The 19,408-nt window shown below is 41.7% G+C and overlaps 1 protein-coding gene and 1 long non-coding RNA gene across 2 annotated transcripts in view; one reads left to right on the top strand and one right to left on the bottom strand.

Annotated features, from left to right (window-relative positions):
- Positions 1–19,408, bottom strand: part of LOC127045541 (uncharacterized) — a 146,919-nt gene that overhangs the window by 34,470 nt on the left and 93,041 nt on the right. The window lies entirely within an intron of this gene.
- The window catches only part of ADTRP (androgen dependent TFPI regulating protein), a 47,860-nt gene continuing 45,442 nt past the window's right edge, over positions 16,991–19,408 (top strand). The window contains exon 1 of the mRNA XM_050941663.1: positions 16,991–17,197. Coding sequence (XP_050797620.1) covers positions 17,045–17,197 — 153 coding nt within the window. The 5' untranslated portion in view covers positions 16,991–17,044. The remainder of the gene's footprint in view (positions 17,198–19,408) is intronic.

Raw genomic sequence — 19,408 nt, 5'->3', positions numbered from 1 at the left:
CTCAGGGCTATAAACCACACAACTTCCATTGACTAATGGAGCTTGTGCTGCTAAATAATATCTTACACGCTTTTCATCAGGAGGATCACAAAGCTCTTTACTGACTTACAACCGTATACAAAATAAACAAACTTCAATTCATCCACTACAATATAATATAATTCAGCAGAGCCAGTGCTGAGGAACATGCAAACAGTGAGGTCACACTTGGGAACTTCCCTTCTCCCCTTTGTTGGGAGCAGCCCTTTGGGAGCCAACGCCCTGGGAGCTGTAGCAATCAAGCATTTATTTATTTTGATAGAAGTTGTTAGGGATGGGAGCAGGGGGAATGTAGTGAGGGAGGAATGAGCAGCAAGAGGCTCATAGGTGCATAGAAGGGACTGAAAACAAACCAGGGCCCCTCTAGGCAATTCCTGCATGTCCTTTGAAAGTATATTAAGACTAGTACTTAAATGCTACCATCTTTGAGGTTGGATGCAACAGCTGTTTTATACCACCCACAATAACACCACTCAACACAGTTTAGGAGAATTAGGGAGGAGGAACACCATATCCAACTGAATTTACTGTAGCTATGCAGAATGTAATAATTACCCAACTTGGAATTTAGCCAGAACATAGGGGTTAACACCCTTACTCTTGCAAAATGTATCATGGATATCTTTAACCACCAGAATTAGTCAGGTCTTGATTTTGCGTGTCAGCCAAAAGACCCCAGACTATGTAATCCTTTGAAAATGTATCTCTTAGTTTTGTTTCTAAGAGAACCACTGTTCAATCACATCATATCCAACAGATTTACAGCATGAGTTGCAGTTGTAATAACAGACTCATTGTCTTCTGCAGGCATCACCCACTTTAGATAGCTGGGAGGAGAAAAAGAAACTGAGAAGGATACAGCTGGGTGAAACTGAGTTCTAACATTTTAACAGCCACATTATCCCAGTTGTTGTTGGCTTTTTTCAAATTATGCACATTCAAGAATGTCTATTTTAGAGCCTTTGGAAACTCCAAATAATGACGTGTGTTAAAATGCAAAGAATGCAAATGTGGTTATTTATTATTTGGTCCGTGGCTTCTCCTCAACTCTAAAGAAAAATAAAATTGTGCGTAGCTTGTATTTCCCAGGTTGAAATAAAATGACACATTTGGTATTTTACACTGGGGGATTCCAATGTGGTTTTCCCCTCAATAAGGAGGACCAATGTTGTGATATGATAGTGTTTTAGGACCCAGCTGGGGCTTTGCATCAAACCCTGAGCAAAGGGCTGTGCATCATTGGGTTGTCCCAGAAGCAGGGAAGAACCAAATGCTGACCTCACCCTTGTGGGGTATGTGACATGCTAAGAAAGGGTGGATGCACATATCCCCCACACAGCAGGTGCAGATTTAACATTCACCAATTGCTTTACTTCAGTATTTCTCAATCAAAGTGGGTTGCAATGCTATTTCCATGACAGGGGGACCAGAAAAAGGGGAAAATGAGAATCAAGGTATGTCTGTACGTGGAACTGGTGGTATAATTTTCCACTCAAGGAGATATACCCATGCTAGCTCTGATCGAGAAAGCATGCTAAAAATAGAATGTAGTTATGGTGGTCCCAGCAGCAGGAGGGGCTAACTGACCCAAGTCCCTGTCTGATGAGATTCTAAGCATGTACTCAGGACAGCTAGCACCTCCCACCACTTGCACAGCCCTGGCTACATTAGTTTTACTAAGCTAGCTCCTTAAGAGACTCCTCCAGCTGGAAACCACACCCTCCAGCTCCAAGTGCTGACATAGCCAAAAAGGAATAGGAAACAAGAAGATTGGAGAAACAAGTAGTTGCATAAAAGCCACTCAAGGATTGATAGCTTGTTAAAAAAAAAATCAATCCCAAGTGAAAGAAAATTGGTTCATTTTTTAGAATCTAAGATTTCTTTTTTTTCCTAAGAAAAATGAAAAGTTGTTTCTACCCTCTTCTGGTTGCAAAGATCACTTTCCAAATGTAACAGCTACTGTAATTTGGTTTACTGAATATACAACATTGTGGAATGTGCAATTAATGAACTATTGCAACCGAATGTATAAATCCTACTTACTTTCAATGTCTTTTTAAATGTAAAATTGTCATTTGAGCCTACTGCATGCAAATGCTATCTTTGGCCATGTACAGTTCAATAATCTTTAAAAAATTAATAAAGTATATATTTGCAGTGCTCCTTTTGGTTTACATGCCACAAAAAAATTCTGGAATTTGAGTGTTACAAGAAAACTAGTGGTTTGGGGGATTAGGAATGAGAAAGTTTAAGCAATTTAACAGAAAGAAGAATGGTAATTGTGGTTAAGGCACTAACCTGATGCTCAAGATTTCTGGGTTCAAATCCCACCACTGTCACAAGCTACTTGTGGGACTTTTGGCAAGTTATTTAATTTCTCTTTTGCTGAATTCCCCATATAAAATGAAAATAGTACTGCCTTCTCTATAATGGTGTTGAGGAGAAAAACATTGGAGATGCTCATGTACTACACTAGCAGGATGCCTCCCAAGACAGTTGTATCCTCTTAGTGTACTTGGAACAGATAGCCAGAGTCGCTTTCATTTTATTCAGTTTCTGATGGTACTTTGCCCATTGCACATGTGCCCCTCTGCAACCTTTTGCAAAAATGTCATCAAAACATCCTTGGGGATTTGTGGATAAGTTGCTCCATTTTTTAAACAAAAGAAATGAATACTAAATAAACTAAATAAACTGGTCACTCATCTGAAAGGTGTCTTCCAGAGAAAAAATATTGGAATTGTGACCTTTTGACGATATATAAAGAAAGCCTACAAAAAAAATTGAGGAGGGAAAATATTTTCTGCTTGTTCCCCCCCAAGAAATTCAGGTCTTGCCTAGCCTAGAAGATTCTGTAGAAAGAGGAGAACAGCTAGATTATGGCATCAAGAGCCGCAAGGAAGTGAAACCTGATTTACTGAGAGGGGAAGTGATTTGTATGCAGACTGTTAACAACAAAGTGCTTCAAATGCCTACTTAACTTAAAATAACTGAAAAACAAGTAGAAAATAGACATTTTTGTTAGGATTCACTACCCTCCTACCACTTCAATTAAAGCTCACAATTCACATTTCTGAGGGACCCAACAAGTCTCCTAGATTAAAGTAAGGAAGAGCACACTTTACATACTTGATTTCAGAGAGCAAGCAGAAACCAACCTTTATTGAGGCAGGGGAAATCACAACTTTTTAGGCCATTACCATTCATAATAAAGCAGCAATAAAGGTACAAAATCCATTTTTCCCCTTTGAAGCTACAGCTGAATTACAAATATAACTGCATCGGGCATATTTTTTCCTCCCACAAACCACTGTCAGCTTCAGAGGCTGACGCTGCTTTTTGATCTTCCACAAAAGTTAGATGAAAACTCTGCATCTGAGATGGTCAGAAGGAAACGACCAGATGCCCCATTACAAAGAATGTACTATGCACTGACGGAAACTGATCTTGTGAAGTTAGTCTAGTTCCTTAGAGCACATAGTTCCTGTGCAAATTACAAACTACAAAAAGCAAATCTACAAAAGTAGCAATTAAGCTCCAAATAAATGACCGATATCAGGTTCCTGTTGATCAAATGCAAAGTTTAAAAAAACCCAAATGGATGTGTGTTCACTAAGCATATCTTTGAAAAAGATGTTAAAAAACCAGGACGGAGGGCGGGAAATGGAATCTTTTTCTTGAAAGAAAGCAAGGGCTGTGATCTGGACTCCACTACAGCTGCTTTATGACAGCTTAGCTGCAGTCATGTGGCTGCACAAAGCTGGCTTAACCGGCCCTGTGGAATAGCCACAGCATACTGCAATTGCAGGTGTGACATACAGCTGGCTAACTGGCAATACCTCACTCCCATCCAGTCCCTGAAACAAGGGTGTGCGAGGAGAGGGATGAGATATGGCAGGGGGAGGAGTGTGTGGCTAGAGCTCTCTGCATTCCAGTTATTCCGGGTCTGTGGCGCAGTCCATAGAGAGTTGTTCTACACTACTGCACATTAGATCAGCCCTTGGGTCTGCTCTAACACATGCCAGGAACAGGGCACCAAATTCCACAGGCGCAACAGAGGCTTAAAGCCACATTTGCTTCCCCAACATTACCCCAAAGCCACCATGGTTGCCTCTCCTGAGCTGCATAATTCTGAATTAGAACTGAAGTCTGTACAGAGAAGAACTTCTAGCATAAATAATCATTCTGTACCTACTGTGACTGGAGTTGTAGCTCAACAGAGGAATATAAAGGAACAGAGAAAAGAACTATAGCTGCTTCGGAGGACCAACTAGCAGAGAGCAATTTACAGGGAGCTCGGTGTTTTCCACCTGGAGAAAGAAGTCTGTATTTTTAATTATCACATTTAATTAATACCAAGATTAATACCTAGATGAGAAGAAACTTTTGGCTCACCAAGGTGATTTTCAGCTGCTTTTGTATGAATCAAACAGAAACCAAAACCAAAACTTCCAATAGCTGATCAGAGTGACTTTTTTGTTTTGTTTTTTTTTGACAGGGCTGGGGCATGGGGAGTGCCTATGGACACTGTAAGTATGTTTATGTGTCTACATAAACAGCTAAATAGTTGACCGTCCTGTGTGCTGGAAATGTACTGTAGCTAATTACGCGGTGTTTCTCCCACACCCGTTCCTACTCCTTCAGATAAATGCCTAGTCACAGAAGAAGCATCCTATGAGCCAAATGTGACTTCCTTCATTTTCCATACTGAGGCACAGTCCAGGGAGACCATAATTCTCAGCATAAAGTTGATCTGATCAAAATGAAGCATCACATGCCAGCACATTTAGACATATTTTAAAAAATGGAGAAAGGAAATTAAGAGTGATCTGGGTTCCCCAGATATGGACACAGAGACCCCTTGCAAAGAGTCCCCAGTTTTTGGAAACAACTCTTACCTCAGACCTGACAAACTCACTACACCAAACATGTCTTACAGGTTATTTATCCATAAAGAGTAACATGTAAGATATCTATAGAAAGTTTGTAACTTGTCAAGACTCAATCTTTGTGATTATATATGTACAGGTATATATAACGTATTATATATGTACAGGTATATATAACGTATTTCTATTTTATGTATGCTAAACCCCATCCTGTTTAGCCAGTGAAGCAATGAAAAGCTCAATTGTTTAACCTTGCTCAATCCCAAGACTTTCAATGGAAAACCATCAGAGGCAAATGCAAACAATGGGAACCACTTGAAGGTAAAAAAAAAGAAAGAAGAAAGAAAAAAAGAACTTTGCAACAAGACAGGGGCTATGAATAGAAACAAAAAGCTATTTCAGTATAACACAGAGGAAGGAGAGACCCTCTGGATCCTTTCACTGAGGAGACATCTGGAGGAGCCAGGTTTTCTTGTGAAAAATTGGATCCTGGTTCCTGTGAAGCCAGCCAGCTGTGCAACAGACTGAACTTTTGGGGTGGGCTGGACAAACATACCTTATTACATAGGAAAGGTAACCATTAAGAAGTATAGACACAAGTTTGCATTTTATGATTTTGCTTTGTATTGTAACCATTTGTTTCCACCACTCTCTCTTGTTCCTACTTAACTCTCCATTCTTTTGTAATAAAACTTCTCTTTCTTTTTTTAATTTAAAGTGCTGTGTGGTTTAAGGCAAAACTAGTAAACTGGGGCACACTAATCCTTTGGGGGCAGAGGATCTGGCATTTCTGTGAGTAGCCAGTGTCAAGGGCTGGATATCACAGGGGAACGATTCAAAGGGCCTCAGGGACTGGGGTACATCTCTTGTTAACCCATAAGGTAAAGACAGGGCTCGCATAACCCAGGGGAGCACATTTGAGTGGCTGACAGGCTGATGGAGTTAGGAAGCTGATACCCAGCCAGGCACAGGCAAGACACCTCATGCTGGAGGCAAGGGGTAACAAGATGACTAATAGTTCTGGGTGCCCCAAGAACCATCAGCCGCTCATCAGAAGAATGACTTGCCAGGGGTAAGTTGAACTCTATTTTTCAAAAAAGTGGTCTGTAACCCTAAGGCTCCAGACATAGTCATGTATTCCCCCACAGACATGTATGAAGACAGATATATAAAAATAGAAACCACAAATAAAACGATAACCACCAATGAAATCCGCGGTTCCTGTTGAAAGCAAACAAAACACTTTTTTACTCTAAATCAAAACCCCACAGACCCATCTTTAAAGTCATTTCTCTGCATAGCATCGTACCTTCAGAAAATTGTGCAGACTTATTTTTGAACTTCAGTAACTGGGAAACAGCTTTTCAAATAACAATAATGATACAAACTCGGTACGTATGTTGTCTTTGAAGAGGAACGCACATTTGTTAGGTTGGAAAAACAGTGACCAAAAGTAAAGTGATTCTATTTAAAAAGTGATGTTAAAAGATTATACAGTTCCACAGGAGCGATTCCTCATTCACTGTAGACAGTCATTGTGCTGTTAAGTTAGCCACACTTAAATGTACGTGAGCTTCCCTAGATGTGCACTTTACAAGCTGAGCTAAAAACACTCTGTGCAAGGTGTACTGAGTGTGTGCAGAGTCACATTTTCAACAGATCTCAACTTGGCCAAGTCAAAATGAATGTTCATAGTGACGCTCAAAAGCACTTGGCATCAGTGAGGACTATTTCCAACCAAAATTTTCTCTTTTTATCCCTATGTGGTTTGGTGTTATAGCTATTCAAATTAAGGCCACAAAATACTGTTATAAGGTGAAAAGTGTATTTTGTCTCCCTGCTTGTATTCATAAACAACAGAACTCTTTTTCCTGAAAGTTTTTTAAAAAGTTACTTTTGGGCAGGGACTGAGCCTGGAAATTTTCAGCCTTACAGGAGAAAATTTGGGGAAATTATAAGTGAGAATGGAAATGTTAATGCAACCTTAACTATAGCATTTGCTGCCACTTTTACTATAATAAGTGGTGCAAATGAAAATAGTATTGTGTACACATTAAATACACAGTTTTCCTTATCCAGGTGCATGTTTGGTGTGGTTACCCCAGTCACTCCAATTAAAATAAATATAGATGGGCCCAACTTTCCACTGTCTTGCACCTGGTGTCATCACAGTTACCTGTTTGAGAAGAGCATAAAATTCTACCCCCTTCTATAATGTTTTACGCCCATTTTGCAGAGGTGCTTATGACTCCACAAAGGTTGAGGCAATGAGGGATCAAGCCCATCTCATTTATTTCCAAGATCATACATTTAACGAGATGCAAGTGGGATTTTTAATTATGTTTATTGTCTGAAATTTAGCAGTGCATTACCTACAGTTACAGGGCTAATTCGATGCTTATGTACACCTGTGTAAGTCAAGGATCATTCCACCAAAGTCAATGGAGTTACATTACGGTAAAACTGGTGTAAGTGAGAGGAGTGTTGGGCCAAAGTGTAATTCCAATGTAGGATCATAGGATCAGCTACTTTATCTTTTCTTCTTGCATGTGTGCTAGGTTGAACTCACAGGATTAATTTACCACCCAGTGTGCAGCTTTGCAGAGAGAAGGGATCAAAGACTAACTCACCAAAATAAACTTGTCCCTAACTACCCAGAGCCCAACTTCCTTTCTGGAAAGCCCAGGGTGCTGGAACTCTTCCCTTTAAATCAGAACTGTTCTGCCAGAGGTGCTGCCATTACAGAGTCCATGGAACATTTTGTTATAGTGGGAGTGTCAGCACTGGCGTCCTAGCAAAATTTTAGTTTGGGTTATTAATTTCTCTTCACTCTACCAGCTTGGGAGCACTGTACCATTTCTACTGACCAGGCCTATATGCCAATGTATTTCTCTGACTGATTGCCAGTGCCAAAAGGAGTTACATGAGTGGTCAACTACTCCCTTGCAGCAGGGTGTCATTTGCTATGGGTAAGAGGGCAGTTGCTGCCCCCCTCAACCCACCCTCCCCACACACATAGGTTTGCCCTGACACTGAGACTTTTCATAGGTCTATATGCTCTATTTTGCCTTCCACTTTTTGCTCCTCTACTTCATACCATACTTTGCAGGATATAATACAATCACATATAATGCTCTATATGCTGGCACAACTTTGCCCCCCATCCCTCACATTTTTCTGAAATGATGCCCTGCTTTGCAGTCTATCATAGCAAAGGGACCAATACCCAACATATAGGTCAGCAATGCGTATGCTAAAGCCACTACCATGAACTACAAATAGAAACCTAAAAGATTTTGGCTTATTCACAAACCTGGTGGAGGCTGTTCCCTTCCAAAGCTCACCGAAGTCAATGGAAGTCTTTTGACTGACTTCAGAGGAATGGATCAGACCCTAGGCCTCCCATAACAAGCTGTCTGAATCTTGGTTTCTCCACCACAAAAACAGAGATAACAATACTCTCCTTCGTAAAGCATTTTGAGATCTTTCATGAAAAATCTTACTGTATAAGTGCTAAGTATTACTGTTAAATAAAAGAAATAAGATCTATGAAAACAAGTAAGCAATGCCATCCCAGAAGCTTGTGGTAATTTCAAGCTTGCTGCCAAGTACAGGCAGTAAACAGTGGGATAAGCTGATAGCAAGGAGCTTAAGTGGAAGTTTTGCTATGGCTGTTTTCATCAGAAATCAGGCATGCAGGAGAGAGTTCAACATGTTTGAAATAGCAGAATATTGACTGGATTGCAATGAACCTGCTTCCTCCTTTGATGATTAATTCAGGGAATAAAAATCTATATGAACAGTACATTTTCTGCTAAGAAGCTAAAGCATGTGACCAAAAAAGCTCAGAATCCTTGAATGCTGAACAGTATTTAGAGTGTGTGAAACATCACGTTTGTTAGAAAAGGAACAGAAACTCTTTGTGGTTATAGCCTAATTCCAACATTAAATATTTCACAAATATAGCTCATTATATGGCCAGCAATTATACAAAGTGTTGCAGATGCCTGAATGTGTTTTTTCTTAGACATTGAAATGGATTATAAAGAAGCAATCACTTCTTGAATGGAATCGTGCAGAACATTTTTCATATAGTAACACTAATTAAATTAACCCTCATGCCAGTTTTGTTAATAAATGGATGTAAAAATAATTATCTCTGTGTTTTTCCTCCCCAAACTTGTGGCATATTAGGATGACTTTACCTGTTAGCAAAAACGTAAGTTTCATTTCATAGTGACAGAATAACAAAAGCTAAAAGAATAAAATATGGGACTCTGAATTGAAGTGTGACTCATATCTGTTTAATTAGAAGAATTCAGAATTGGAAAGGGAAGTGTATAGACAGGGAAAGTCACATGAAGGGTATGTGTAGTGGGTTATCTTAAATTCTTGCATTTAAAATGTCTTTTCATGTTATGTCAAACACATGGGTAGGTGCCCTTCTTATATGTTTACCAATTTAAATAAAGATTGGGAGGAAAACACAAAGAGGTAATTTACTTTTCATTACTTCTTTTCTCCTGTTGTTTAAAGCCCACTGTTAGACCAACACAGGTCTGGACCACATCAGCTTTGTAAACGAAGCAAGTCGAGAATGGTCAGTATTTAAAGGGTAATCCTATGGTGCTGCAGAAAGTGGCAGTGATAATTCAATAGATGGGCCCTTCATTCTGAGTAAGCACTGAACCAGTACCTCAAACAAGGAGGAAGGATGGTGCAGTGGCTAGGGTGCTAGCCTAGGCATCAGGAGACTGAAGATGAGTTTCCTGTTCCATTGCAGATTTTCAGTGTGACCCTGGGCAAGTTGTTTAGTCTCTCCGGGCCTTTGTTTCCTATCTGTAAAATGGGGATAATAACACTTCTCTACTTCACAGGGGTGATGTGAGGATAAATCCATTAAAATTGCGAGATGCTCAGAATCTGTGGTAATGGAGGCCATATAAGATACATAGAACATGGGGCTTTGCTTCCGATCTCACTCACCCACTTGTAACTCCATCAACCTGTGAGGAGTCAATCCTGGTCTACATCAGTACAAGTGAAAGGAGAATCAGGCATTGTGCTGTTAGAGATACCAGGCCTGATTCTCTAATGCTTTGTACCCTGTGCAGTCATTTATATGCGCACAAAGTGGGTGAAAAATGCCACCAAATCAGAACTCACCACTCCCTTATACTGGCAGTAGCATATTACATTCACTTTGCACAGGTGTAAATGGCTACACAAGCTGAAAGGCAGTGGAGAATTAGGCCCAGGGTCTTTCTGAATAAGAGGAAAAAACCTGAGGTCTTGTCTTTTTGTACTCATTAAGCGATGACCTAGCTGGATTCCAGTTTGAGTGATCCAATTTTGTTACTTAAAATTCTCTCTGAGAGCAGAGGTTCTCAACCAGAGGTATATGTACTCCTGGGGGCACGCAGAGGACTTCCAGGGGGTACCTTGACTCATCTAGAGATTTGCCTAATTCTACAACAGGCTGTATAAAAAGCACTAGCGAAGTCAGTACAAACTAAAATTGCATACATCTTGTTTATACTGCTCTATATACTATGCACTGAAATGTAAGTAGAATATTTATATTCCAATTGATTTATTTTATAATTATATGGTAAAGATGAGAAAGTCAGCAATTTTTCAGTCATAGTGTGCTGTGACCCTTTTGTATTTTTATGTCTGATTTTGTAAGCAAGTAGTTTTTAAGGGAGGTGTAACTTGGGGTAGATAAGACAAATCCAACTCCTGAAAAGGGTACAGTGGTCTGGAAAGTTTGAGAGCCACTGCACTAGTTTAGTGGTTCTCAAACTTTTGTACTGGTGACGTCTTTCACACGGAAAGCCTCTGAGTGTGACCTCCCTAACATATTAAAAAACACTTTTTAAATATATTTAACATCATTATAAATGCTGGAGGCGAAGTGGGGTTTGGGGTGGAGGCTGACAGGTCATGACCCCCCATGTAATAACCTCACAGCCCCCTGAGAAGTCCTGACCCCCAGTTTGAGAACCCCTGGTTTAGTTGGATAGAGTGGCATTCTTCATTCCTGTCATAAACTTTTGTATAGTGTGGCTGTGAACCATTAAACAGTTGCTGTATTCCATCCTAGAGATGGCCGCGTTTCCAACAGCAGTATTGTAACTCTTGTATAGTTTGTAAAGCACTTTGAGATGAAAGGTGCTATCTAAATGCAAGATATTTATAGTATTTACTTTTTTAGTCTGTTTTTTATTTTAATGAACACCTGAACTGCAGTCACATATCATACAACAGTCTCCTCTCCTCCTGAAGGAGAGAGAGAGGCAGGGTCCTATAACACAGCTTTTAGTTCACCTAACAGGATCAGTGAGCAGAAACCAACCTAAAAGTGGCACCTTCTTGACTTGAGATATTTAGCATATCTTGGGGCTGTATTTCCTTAGATTCCACTTGCTTAGACTGTAAGCTCTCTAGGGAAGGGGCTCTCTTTTTGTTCTCTGTTTGTACAGAGCCTAACATAATGGAGTCCTAGTCCATGACTAGGGTTACTAGACACTATGGTAATACAAATAATAAATAATAAGCAAATAATAATAATGCCCAGTGGTCCATGGAATGCTTCACACTGAACACTGGATCTCACTTTCACTCTCTTCATAGAGTTCTGCAGAACCCACCAAATGGTCACATGTTGATTTTCCATCTCAGATAGAAAGAAAGATAAAACAAATTGACAGCAATAGACCATTTGGGCCTGACCCTGTAAGATGCCCAAGAACTACTTCACCTTCAGTTTCCATCAACTTCAACTGGATTTAAGGGCATTCAGCAATATATAGAAATACACCTTCTGTTTATAGGTATCACTGAGTTCTCTTTCCCCCATGAAGATTTCTGATGCCCTGGACCTGTACAAAGTGGATGGGAAATGCCACTATTCTCATTTATTAGTAGCCTTTTGCACCTACTTTGCACTCATGAAAATGACCCCACACAGTGTAGGGCACTGAATATGACAGCCTATGCTCTCTCTCCCCCCCAGCTCCCATCTGAACTAAAAGCCAACTAGACTGAAAGATACGTATTTTGCTCTTTGTATGTGGGAAAACAAAACAGATGGTCTATGGGACAGGTGTCCACACTACAAAACTGTCACAACTTACAACATCCTCTCTGGAAGTCTCAGCCATACTAGCCAAAAATCTTCTGAGAGGGAAAAATAAAAATAAAAGTACCTTGTATATTTGCATAGATTTACATTCATTTGCATAAATCCAGGTGCAAATAATTACAAGCAAATGCCATCCTACTTTAAAGTTATGCTGTAAGGAACCCCTACTTGGAAAGATGCATTTTACAGAACCTGGAGTGTCTGACAGATGTTATACGTTGTAGCCATCCAATGTATAAATAAAAAAGAAAAGACCTATCATGCCATATTTCCATTCTTGTTCCTACTCTCATTTGTCGTGACAAGTTCTAGGAAGACAGAGGAGGAGGAGATGTTCCTGCAAGCTTCATTACCAGTGAGCCTCCACAATGTCAAACGCAAATGCAAAAAGCCAGGCCATTTAAAACAATTTTCCATTGGAGTTCTTCGAAGAACATATAATGATGTCTTTAGGAGCCAAAGCAATGGATTATCTTTTTTTTCCTCCAACAAAAGATTTTTTATCTCTGACCTCAGGCAATCCCAAGGAGGTCTCCTAATACATTCCAAACTGAAATAAGAGGCAATGAGAAATCTGAGATGTGTGACCGCTACAGGTTGGGGACTGACTGGTAAGCAGCAGTTCTGCAGAAAAGGACCTGGGGATTACAGTGGACGAGAAGCTGGATATGAATCAGCAGTGTGCCCTTGTTGCCAAGAAGGCCAAAGGCATATCGGGCTGTATTAGCAGGATCACTGCCAGCGGACCAAGGGAAGTGATTAATCCCCTCTATTTGGCACTGGTGAGGCCATACCTGGAGTATTGTGTCCAGTTTTGGTCCCCTCACTACAGAACAGATGTGGACAAATTGAAGATAGTCCAGCGGAGAGCAACAAAAATTATTAGGAGGCTGGGGCACGTGACTTATGAGGAGAAGCTGAGGGAACTGGGTTTTTTTGGTCTGCAGAAGAGAGGAGTCAGGGGGGATTTGATAGCAGACTTCAACTACCTGAAGGGGGGTTCCAAAGAGGATAGAGCTCGGCTGTTCTCAGTGGTGGCAGATGACAGAACAAGAATCAATGGTCTCAAGTTGCAGTGGGGGAGGTCTAGGTTGGATATTAGGAAACACTATTTCATTAGGAGGGTGGTGAAGCACTGGAATGGGTTACCTACGGAGGTGGTGGCAACTCCATCTTTAGAGGTTTTTAAGGCCCAGCTTGACAAAGTGCTGACTGGGATGATTTAGTTGTTGGTGATCCTGCTTTGAGCAGGGGGTTGGACTAGATGACCTCCTAAGGTCTCTTCCAACCGTGATATTCTATGTTTCTATGATTTAAAAGAGAGAGAAATTCACTTTGAATTATGTCTGTGGAACTTGGATGTGGATAATCTAAATTAGGAGACAAGTCAAGGAAACAGAAAATGACTTTCAAGCGCTTCAGTGTTAGGGCTATTTCCTGACATGCATGTGAATTGCTTTCTGATTTTATATGAAATCATTCCACCCTGAGTCTTGAGCCCTGCATCAGACAGAAGAGCAGATTGCTCAAGTATCGATGTAGACCACTACAAATGCCAAAAAAGAAGAGTAGCCTTAACATAGTCTGCTCAGCAGAGAGTCAACCATGTCCTGGAGGGACTGTCTCTACAGGACAGACGGTAGTTCAGGCTTCTCTGTTATGACTGCCAGTTGTGATGGCGGTGGTGTAGATTAACGCAGATCACCAACTCAATACCTAGATTATCGTAAAGCATTCGTATGATTATTACTGCAGACTTGGAGCATCAGTGGTGCTGCCGCACCCCTGGGCTTGAAGTAGTAATAACAAACACCAAATACATGGTTTCTATTGCCAGCACCCCCACTATGAAAATTGTTCCAGCACCCCTGTGGAGCATGATCCAAAGCTTGTGTATATAGGTGTTACATTGGACTGTACCTTGATTTTCAAGGAACCTCACTGCAAATAAAGATCAGAAACAACCTGATCAGCAAATTAACTGTGTCTATCTGTGGAGCCAATGAACAGACACTAAGAAACTCTGGGCTTGGCCTGTGTTAATCTGTAGCAGAGTATTACTTACTGGCATGGCTCAGCTCTACAGCAGCAGACAGCTGTATGAAACTATGCATTTAATAACAGGAATCATGGCACCAACCTGCGTGGCCTGGCTGCTGATCCTATCCAACATTGTCTCTCCTGACATCAGGTGACAAGTCATCTTGCAGAATCTGCTCCTTAAAGGTGCAAGGCATGCCACATCTATTCTAGTTTAAAGATGTGTTTAATCCACCATGCCAGCACAAGGTGCCCTGTTTAGACAATTCCCCTAAGGAACCTCAATATCACCCCCAGGTGGAATATTAGATGGCAAGAACAAGCTTCAAACACAGCCAGTGCCTATCTCGTGGTGACAGATCCACCAGTCCAGCCCCTTGGTTTTGACCTTCCATGCCATCTCTGAGTAAAGCTCTCATGGAGTCCCTGGGCGATGCTCTGGAACTGCTCCCCACAAAGCCAGTCAGGACTTTGGGGAGCCTCCTCTCCCTCGGAGCAGACTTGTTCATGGCAAGAAGCTCACATGTCTTCACCTCCTGGGTTTCTCCTTGGAGCATTCAGCATCCTCTGCCCCTTTGTGCGCTTCCCACAGCGAGCCCGCCCCAGCTCAGACGTGACTCTCAGCCAGCCAGTAAAACAGAGGTTTATTCCATGACAGGAACAGGGTCTAAAACAGAGCTTGTAGGTACAGCAAACAGGACCCCTTGGCCGGGTCCATTCTGGGGGGCAGTGAGCCAGACCCCCACTTCTGCACTTCACTCCTCGTCCCCAGCCAGCTCCAGACTCACAACCCCCTCCAGCCCCTCCTCCTCTGCTCAGCTCCTTTCCCGGGCCAGGAGGTCACCTGATCCCTTTGTCTCCAACATCTTCAGTTGACACCTTTGCAGAGGAGGGGCCCAGGCCATCAGTTGCTAGGAGACAGAGTGTCAGGCATTGAGGTGCACTGGCCCTTTGCTCTGCAGCAATCACACACCCTTATTCCACCACCTAGATACTTAAGAACTGCAGAGGGGACACTGAGGCACAAACACAGTATTCAGAGAAAACATTAAGAACATTCCCAGTTTGTCACAAAAGCTCAATTGCTTCAAACATGGAGGGATAAGAGATGCTGCTAATGACTATAAGTGGGGTCTCTGTGATTCCTCTTTGCCGCTGTGGCCAGTTAGAAGATTCAGGCCACATACTTGCAGGCTGCACTTATCGGCAAGAGCTGCCTGGTTCCCTCATGGACTTGCATAACCTTCCCTAGGCTATTGAATGGTTAAGACACTTAGGCTGTCATGCTTGACTTGATTGGCTGTGTAGCTGCAGTCGCTATAAAATATTCTCTCTCTCTATATATATATAATACTGCAGTGTCATATCGGGGAAGAACCATTATCTGGAGGTTAATGTGATTAAGCAAACAAGCAGGTAAGTAGCAGCTCAATAAAGAAACTACGTAGCTTAAGAACATAAGAACATAAGAACGGCCGTAGCGTGTCAGACCAAAGGTCCATATAGCCCAGTATCTGTCTACCGACAGTGGCCAATACCAGGTGCCCCAGAGGGAGTGAACCTAACAGGTAATAATCAAGTGATCTCTCTCCTGCCATCTATCTCCATCCTCTGACGAACAGAGGCTAGGGACACCATTCTTTACCCATCCTGGCTAATAGCCATTTATGGACTTAGCCACCATGAATTTATCCAGTTCCCTTTTAAACGCTGTTATAGTCCTAGCCTTCACAACCTCCCCAGGTAAAGAGTTCCACAAGTTGACTGTGCGCTGCATGAAGAAGAAACTCCCTTTTATTTGTTTTAAACCTGCTGCCTATTAATTTAATTTGGTGACCCCTAGTTCTTGTATTATGGGAATAAGTAAATAACTTTTCCTTATCCACTTTCTCCACATCACTCATGATTTTATATACCTCTATCATATCCCCTCTTAGTCTCCTCTTTTCCAAGCTGAAGAGTCCTAGACTCTTTAATCTTTTTCCTCGTATGGGACCCTCTCCAAACCCCTAATCATTTTAGTTGCCCTTTTCTGAACCTTTTCTAGTGCTAGATATCTTTTTTGAGGTGAGGAGACCACATCTGTACACAGTATTCGAGATGTGGGAGTACCATGGATTTATATAAGGGCAATAATATATTCTCAGTCTTATTCTCTATCCCCTTTTAATGATTCCTAACATCCTGTTTGCTTTTTTGACCCCAGACTGTTGCCCCTTCTCTCTATCCCCTCCTAGACATTTAAAGTGACTTGAATTTTGTCAGACCAGCTGTGCACATTTGTAAATACTTAAGTAACATGGATTGACAGAATAACCTACTTCAGGCAAACTTTCTACAAAGAATGTCAAAGATGATTTTCAAAACTTATGAAACCAAAGAACCCTAACATTAGTGTATTAACCCCTTAGATACTCCCTCTTTTACAACACTAACAAATGTATTCAGTTCCCCTTGGAAAGCCCTTTATTCTTTCCATCTTTTTTCTTTGTTGAAACAAAAGTGACAAAAGTCTCCCCAAATTGATCCAGGCTCATGGCAACACCAATATCTCACCAGAAGGAAAAATAGGGTTTTTTTCTTACTTGTCCAAAAAGAATGTGAAACTCAGCTATGCAAAACCAGCGACAACCTCCTCCCCTGGTGCAAAAACACCAAAACTTATGTAACTCTGCAACTAATCTTCAGTAATCTTGAGTGAGGCATTTAAATCCAGGGAATAAGCCTATTTTTTTTCCAAGCTTATCAATAGAACAAAAAAGAGAAGAAAAAAGAAGCAAAGTCCAGCCAGTGTTGTAATATTTGTTTTATGTGAGCAGTGTCCTTTCTTCGGACAGCAAACTCTCCTGCAGTGCAATTTCCTACCCAGGGCTACTGAACATTAAAAGAAAAGCTGCTTTAGGGCTTGAATAGCACTCACAGCAGAACCATGGCAATTGCTACACTGGCTCTGTACCATTCCCTTGTTTTTGTCTGGTACATTTTTGTAACCTATTCAATCTCACTTGTAAGAGCAGAAGACCGGCCGTCTGAAGTGTTCCTTTATGGTAGGCAGTGGAAATATTTGACAGTTCTCAATCTGGTAAGCATGTAGTATACAGTGGTACCAATCTGTCTATTTGTCTGTCTACCATCTGTGCCTTAAAACATATGCAGCTGGTGTATTTGCTGCTGGTATACTGCTTTCTTTTATGGTTTATACCCCAAAGCAAACTAAATAGGTATCCACATTTGTGTTGTTTATGTATAAAGAATATTTGGCAGCAAATTGCAATACTTTCAAATTCTATATATACTGTAGCTAGTTGCCTCATTGTTAAGAGATGAGTTAATCTTGAGAAGGAAAGAAATGTAGAATGTGTACAGGAAGGATGTACAGCTTTAAAGCATGTTATCTAATCCTAGGAATAGAATAGTTACCAATTAGTATTAGTATATATATATTCAGCACTGAGTAGCATGAATGCAGTGAGAATTATAGTTCTTTGAATATGATTTTAGCTGTTACAAAATAGACAAACAGTAAAACAAAATATGGTGAGGTAATAGCCAATCATTGCATGTACTTAATTAAAAAAATTGTTGGGGGGAGGGACATTGTAAGTCACAATGGGCAAAAAGAAATGTAGAAATATGTGCAATATTATCTCATGCATTTCAAAAAGTGTGATCAGTGACTTGCTGTGTTTCTTAGAATTACGCTGTGATATACTGACAATAATATATTTCTGCATCACACACACATTAGTACTAATATCACACCATTACTAACCAAATGAAAACATGTAACACATGCTGTCCATGGGACAAAACTTGGTCTGAGTAACTAGCCCAAGTAGCTGGGCTGTGCAAAGGGGATTTCTATGGGTAGAGGTAGGGGCTTGTGGACAGAATTCCTACTGAGCTGTTGTTGTGGCAATGGAGCCCTTCAGAGACACTAGTTAGCCTTGAGGCTCCCTAGCCCTTGAATTCCCCTTGTGACCCAGTCAGCAGTGTATGGATTTATATAGCAGAGGAACCTCCAGCCCTGCCCGTGCCCGTCCTTATCCCTAGCGGGCCACTGGATGATGCCACACTGGGAGTTACCACACAATAGAGGGCACAGTGGCACTCATTACAGCACTTTGTGAGTCTAAGCCTTACAGGGTAGGGATTGGCTCTTCTGTGTCTGTGTAGCATATACCGTAGTAGTCAATATAAATATTTCCTGCTGTGGCTACTAACAACCAGCAATGCGAGCCACCCCATGGGCCCCCGACGACCTGTCTGAGCTTCCTCAAATCACAATTGTCCTGTCTTAGGCTGGGCCCTCCACACCCACAGAGTAAGGGGCAGGATTTGGGACTATACCTTTGGGCATTCTTATGCTGTATTTTTAAAAACCGTTAATGAAAACCAATGACAAAATGGGAAACACTAGGGAGTAATCTAAGTAGTATATAAATTCCTCTCCTTGGGAGATACCTGTCAACATCCTAACCACTGAGGGCCAAAACATGAGCCTGTTGTTGTGCTGCTGCAGAGCCCGCCAACATCGCTGGCCCTTGGAATGGATTTGTGCCACCCAAACAGTAAAGAAAACCTGAGGCAAAATGGTCCCCCTCAGGCAGATCCACAATCAGCCCTCCCCATGGCCCTGCTGCAAGGCCGCCCAGAAGGAGGGGTCAAGTCGGGCAATTTGCCCCAGGCCCTGGGCCCTGCAGGGGCCCCCACAAGAACATAATATTCTATAGTTTTGCAATTTTTTTTTTATGGAAGGGGCCTCTGAAATTGCTTTGCCCCAGGCCCCCTGAATCTTCTCTGCTCTGCTGTCCACAATTCTGGGTCACCAGGGGAGTGACGTTGGGTGAAGCTACTCTTTTCCCAGTGTCTCGCTATGAGCATGGGGTGACAGAACATAACTGTGCTGCTTTTCCTCCCCATCCTTTCAGAAGCAGAGTTGACTATTCCAAAATGGAGCAGTCAGCAACAGAGGTGCCCACTGGGCTGAAGACACCACCCTCCAGTCACAGAGGAAAGGTGGTGAGATTCAGACAGGGACAGGAAGTGGTGGAGGAAGCAGAAGTTCCTCTATGGTACAAAATCCCTCTTTCTCCAGAGACTTTTTCTGAGAAAGTGGGGAGGGTGTTACAGCAAGTACCTGATCCCCCATTCCTTCCCTCACCTGCACAAGCTGCTCTGTGGAGTCTGCTAATATGTCTGCGTAGTAGTAACTTCCAGGCTGCCTATGTGTGGCAGAAAAAGAGAGGGGAGAGGAAGGGGTTAGGATACCAGAGGCCTAGTGGAGGGGATG

This window comes from Gopherus flavomarginatus, chromosome 2, assembly GCF_025201925.1.
Source record: "Gopherus flavomarginatus isolate rGopFla2 chromosome 2, rGopFla2.mat.asm, whole genome shotgun sequence".
NCBI classification, from domain to species: domain Eukaryota; kingdom Metazoa; phylum Chordata; order Testudines; family Testudinidae; genus Gopherus; species Gopherus flavomarginatus.
This window is presented reverse-complemented; position numbering and strand designations above follow the sequence as displayed.